The sequence below is a fragment of the Scardinius erythrophthalmus genome (assembly GCF_964197995.2).
Source record: "Scardinius erythrophthalmus genome assembly, chromosome: 8".
Lineage (NCBI taxonomy): Eukaryota > Metazoa > Chordata > Actinopteri > Cypriniformes > Leuciscidae > Scardinius > Scardinius erythrophthalmus.
In genome coordinates, this window is record NC_138228.1 from 4,067,552 (window position 1) to 4,073,551 (window position 6,000).

General features: G+C 38.9%; 1 protein-coding gene across 1 annotated transcript in view; it reads left to right on the forward strand.

The window, feature by feature from the left end:
- lekr1 (Leucine-, glutamate- and lysine-rich protein 1) overlaps positions 1 to 4,285 on the forward strand; it is a gene marked incomplete at its 5' end in the record, with an annotated part of 82,170 nt that extends 77,885 nt beyond the window's left edge. The window contains one exon of the mRNA XM_081372707.1: positions 3,399 to 4,285. Within this exon, the coding sequence (XP_081228833.1) occupies positions 3,399 to 3,794 (396 nt within the window). The 3' untranslated portion in view covers positions 3,795 to 4,285. The remainder of the gene's footprint in view (positions 1 to 3,398) is intronic.
- Between the last annotated feature and the right edge of the window lie 1,715 nt (positions 4,286 to 6,000).

Consider the following 6,000-nt stretch of genomic DNA (forward strand, 5'->3'; position numbering starts at 1 on the left):
GCACTTACTGAAAACAATGATCCAAAGACAGAGACCTTTGTGCCATTCCTAAAAACATTGTACATACCTTTCATTTCCAAGGTGTTTGATTTTCACTTTACCATGTTCATGTACAGAGACTCATGTGAATGTTGAAGTCAGCAGGACTCAGTGGCATCTGGGCCCTGAAAAAAAAAAAAAGTGAACATACTGATATCAAGAGGCCTGCACGATTTTGGGAATAAATTTTAGATTTTTCTGGTTAAAATTGCTTTTTAAAATTCACAGAATACACACACACACACACACACACACACACACACACACACACACACACACACACACACAAATGTTTCCAACAATATATAATATAATGAACACCAGGTTTGTTGTGCCTTGTAGGAATAGGCTATGCGCAGTGCTGCATAAAATAATAATAACAATAACCTATAGCAGCCTGTAAATCTTCCAAAAGATTTCAGTTACAACTAAGCTGGAGAAAAATATATTGATTATCATATGTTACTTGAAATGTTTCCATTCGTTATGATGATATGAAATGAGATAATCGTAAAAACATGAAGCCATTTGGTGCGTTTTGCTTTTCAAACGCGATCGCGTTCCAAAATATGATACATTCAAACGTGATCGCGCTCCAAAATATGAAACATTATGGTTACCATATACATATCTACGTTTGAGCAGATATCCACAAACACAGTAACAGTAAACACAGGTCTAAATATTATAATATTCACCATATATCTAGCAACAGTTCAACTGCAATGTGAAATTTATGCAACAATAACAAACTAATATGTAAGAATTTCTTACCTTACATCTTTCTTGTCTTCAAATCGCGTTCTTCTTCCTCTGAGGTAAATCCAATAAGCTCATGGCGCGTCTTTCAAACTCGACGAAAAGCAGAGACTTGTGAAGTTTTTTGGTGCTTTGTTTTTGAGGTAACGAGCGCGTTCGCGTTCCATGTGGAGATTTGCATGTGAATCTCTTTTGCGCGCGTGGGCGTGGTCAAATGAAAAATAATGAGCAAGCGTTTGAGATACTGGACATCTTGTTGGTTTTATACAAATTACTTAAACAGAGAATATTTGTTTTCAGTTTGAATCCGATCATTTAAAAGTACACACTTAAATGTTTATAAAGGTATATGGCTCATAAATGTGTGACAAGTATTCGCTGAGTTTGGTTTCAGTTTATAGACATGCTCAAGAAAAAAAAGTTCACCGCGACGGGGAGGCAGAAAGCACACCCTGTTTATTTTCTTTATTTTACAAAAGCACAATGTTTTGATTTGATTTTAAGTGGACACATACAAAAGTAGAAATATCACAGATTCTTTTTTTATATTTCTTTTTTCTGTATGACCATAAATGACGGAGTAATTTAAGTTTATTGTGCTACAATGTGACGAAAATACAGCAAAACGCGCGGGCGCGTTTGTCGACCCCAGAGGGTTAACAAAACTATAAATGCAAACCATCATTTTTGGGCCAATCAACGATAAAGTTATTAATCATCAATACTATTGAATAGCCTGTTAAATGTGCAGTTAGCGATGTCTGAGACACGCTGTTAATATTTAAAATCACCAAAACAAAAACGCCCCTGTATTTTGATAGCCCCGTCCACAAACATGCTATGCAACACAGGCTCCTCCCCCTTAATGAGTGGACACGCCCCTTAATGCTGATTGGCTACAGTTGTGTTTGGTGCTCGATGAGATCCACTTTCAACAGCGTTTCTCAGAAATTGCTTACTGTACCTTTAATGAGCACAGATAAGTAAAGTGTGTTATATAATATAGCAGACCTGTCACTTAAAGCATTTTAAACCTGCTATCAATTGCAGAATCAATGATACACTTAACGAATTACGAAAATAGGGCATTGCAATTGTCAACACAGAGGAAAGCATATAAAACACCCTAAAACTAAACGTGCACTTTAAAAAAAAGGGTGCACTGAAATGTGAAATGTCTCAGGCCTGCCTAGTAGTTAACATGACTCTTCTGTAATTCTCAAGATTGCTGCAATAATATCAGGAGTTATTCACGTGTAGCAATCCGTTGAGCTTCATCAGGCATATTACAAAGCAATGTTTCATCCTCAGCGAACTGGTAGTCGCACAGTTGGAATTGTACATCCTTCTGGTACAGCAACTGTTCGATGGGTTTTAAAGCGAGATTGACGGAAATGTCAGGATAGATCCATAAAGAGTCCGTGTATTCTTCCTCATGTTGTCCGGCCGATTCTATAGCGCTTTTTCCTTCTCCTGGAATTTATGAAAACACACATCGAGTGGGCGTGGAGGAGGACCTTCCCATGGTCCTCTTTGGGCAGAAACATTTATTCCAATTGGGGAGATTTTTCAAAAAAAGACTGGCCTTTCTCACCGTTCTCTAGACTGTATAAGATCCTGGGATTCGCTGTCCGTCACCGGATTTAGAAGTCACCATCTCAATCCAGTCTTGTCTTTCAGAGTTTTATTTCGGCCGCAGCCAGCGCAGTGAAGTTATCGCCCGTGAGTGTGTGTCTGGGCCACACAAGAGACACTGGAAACTTTCCCATTAAGAGATACCTTGACTCTTGGATCAAAGCTGAGATGTTTTCTTTTATCGGAGCGTGTTGCTTTGTTCGCTCCTGGCTCATTGAGAGGTGTTATTATCTGACGGGCTTCTTAAGACTTCCCAGCACTATACTGGTTCTCATTGTGGGCTGGGCATTTACTGCCGATTCGTTCTTACTCATTTTTTCTTGCTATTTGATTTGTTCTTGCTATTAAAACACTACTAAACATGATTTAGATGACTTAAACAGCTCTATCAAAGCGTGTATTATCAGAAACAGTCAGCTCTGCCGACACGCGACAACCTCACGTTGCCAAAAAGGGAAAAACGCTGCACCAACAAGAGGAAAATCATATTAGTTCAACGACATGAAAACTTAAGTCAGAAGCATATTAGACATATGAATTAAATACTTGCTAAAAGTGTCCCAAAAAAGGGGTACAGATTTACTGTAAATTAAGGTAAAGGCATTTTCTAAGTTTAAAGCTACTTTAGCTACATTTTATTTTGTTAGATTTTTGGGTAACACTTTATTTTACAGTGTCCTTGTTACATATGTTACATGTACTTACAATAGTATTAACAGTAAATTATGCATAATTACACACAACTAACCCTCAAACAAATCCTAATCTTACCCTAACTCTATAGTAAGTACATACACTTAATATTACTCAATACTTAAATATATAATTACACTGTAACAATGACACCGTAAAATAAAGTGTAACCGATTTTTGTTGTAACTATGTAAGGGTTTTTATTGGCCTGTGAGAGATATGAGGTTTTCTGTTTCCATCCCTCCACCTTTTTTTCTCTCTTTGATTTGTAGAAGTCCCTTCTTGAGGAGACAGTAAGGCGTGAGTGTGAAGAAAGGGAAGAACTGACAGCAGCGCTGACTCTGGCCAAAGAACAGCTTCAGGAACTCAGATGCTCCACCCTTCAGACACACACCCGACTCTCCAGATCCACAGTTACGAGTTCAGACCTCCCCGTCCCCAGAGTCAATCCCAGCCCTTCCCATCCTCAGATACGCAACCACAACACTTCATCCAAACCGCCTGTTCCTGAGAGTCTTTCTGCTAGCGTGGGAAGAAGTACGGCGTCCTGGCATGGATCGTCCCGGCTAACACCCATCCTGCCCAAAATCAGCAAACAGAGAGTCGCTTCAGTGAACGACCTGTGCAAAAGCTTCGGCAGGGTGAGGAGCGGACCGGACAGACCCTGATTCTCCCTAAAGACCCCTAGATTGTGTGCTCAGTATTCTTCTAGGTGTCACGTCTGTTCATGTTTTTATGTATTTTATTTTGTATATTGTCTAGTGTCATGTGACTCTAGTGTCCCGAGACTACAGTAGTTTCGACATGGCGTGAACGCAGCATTTAGTCCTCATGTTTCCATTGTGCCTGTTGGTGAGTTCTGTTCAAGTCATGTTCAATTACATTTACATATTTATGTACTTAATATAAATACCCTGCAATTGAACTTTTGTTATACTAAACTAATGTACTTAAAGTCTGCCTAAACTGGAACAACTAATTTTGTACTTAATGCACGTTAGTTATCCGGAAGTAGTTCAACTAAAGATATACTTTCAATATCTTGCATTGAAAGACTGATAGTATACAGAGATCATACTATCTTTACTAATAGTGATATTAAAACACATTTTAGGCTTAATATTAAGAAATGTGCATTGTGCAGTAAAGAAGTACTCCAAAACCAGTTTTCCAAACACATGGTGTCATGAGGACAACACTGCAATTCACGTCACGAAGCGTCGTCGTCTTTCTTTGCACACGTTTTTGGGTGGCCATTATGTTCATATTTTGAGTATATAATTAAAATATTAAAATATAATATTTTGAGAAAGTATTTGTAATTATCTGGTCTTGGATCGAGGTATTTTAGGCAGGTCTGCTCTGTTAGATTTCCTTTGTGGTAGACTGTGAGCTTTGTATCTTTGCAGATTGTACACATATACAAACATATTCATTACACACTAAAGGAAAAGAAAAACATTATCCAGCAGATGGAGGCAGAGGTGTTGTCAAACAATACCTTTACCATGTCCATCCATCCATCCATCCATCCATCCATCCGCTTGTCTTATATAGTACACCTTTTGACACATTCAAATGAATGTTTAGGTTTGCATGTGTATGTTTGTGAGAGAGATCAATAGTTTGCTGCATTCATAACGGCACACACTGCTGCCCCTCAGCCAAGAACATACACCCAGATTCTCACACATATTTGAGCCGCCCACAGATGAGCTCACCCCCAAAATGTCAGGCACCAGCCGTACCATCGCCCTTTCATGGGCTAATTTCCCACACAAACATTTCCATGAAATGAAGTCTCATAAACGCTTGCCCACATCCACCCACACGGATCTACCTGGCACACGGATACACACACTCTCCTATTCCTCTCCCGGGTTGGATTCTTGCTTCTTTTATCTCTAACTAACTTTGATCTCTTTGTACCAATGGCTTTCTCTTCGGTCTATCTCTCTGATGAATTTGCAGCATTAGCTGGTGTGTGGCATTGAGAAATCGCTGTCTAAATCAAACAATAGTGGCACAAGTTGAAAGATTTGTACTTCCCTTAACTTTCTATTCATCAAAGCAGCACAGCTGTTTGATGATAATAATAGAAATAAGGTCATTACTGGCTGATAAGAAATGGTACAATTTATAAAGTCGTGTAAGCAGATAGGAGGGAGAAACAGCTCATTTGTGTCGTTCCCAAGTATAAGAGGATTTCCTTGCCATTAATGCTTGGATAACATTAAAAATAATGGCTGCGATGTACATAAACATATACCAACATCCATTGCCATGATTTTTGGCAAAAAAATAATAAAAAATTATAATGTTTTAGTCACATAACATCGGTTAATGGAAATGGCGTCATCTCAATCGTTTTATTTACATTTAGGAAATATCATTAAAGTTTTGTGCAAATCTGTAACGGAAACCAGGCTATTTAATAGCATCTGGCTTACTTAGTTGGGGACACTTAATGTTCAACAATATCATTGCTCGGACTGTATGAGAACTGAAGCTGGACAAGACTTTTTTTTTTTTGCAGAACTTCTTTATAGATGAAATGAACTAATTTAATAATTGATGATCTTTATTGATGACACTTCAGACCGCGTATGCCTGAATGTGCCTGAGAGTCATTCTGCTAGCGTGGGAAGAAGTACGGCGTCCTGGCATGGATCATCCCGGCTAACACCTACCCTCCCCAAAATCAGCAAACCGAGAGTCGCTTCAGTGAACGACCTGTGCAAAAGCTTCGGCAGGGTGAGGAGCGGACAGGACAAACTAATTCTCCCTAAAGACCCCTAGTCTTTTATTTTGTATATTGTCTAGTGTCATGTGACTCTAGTGTCCCATGACTACAGTAGTTTCGACATGGCGTGA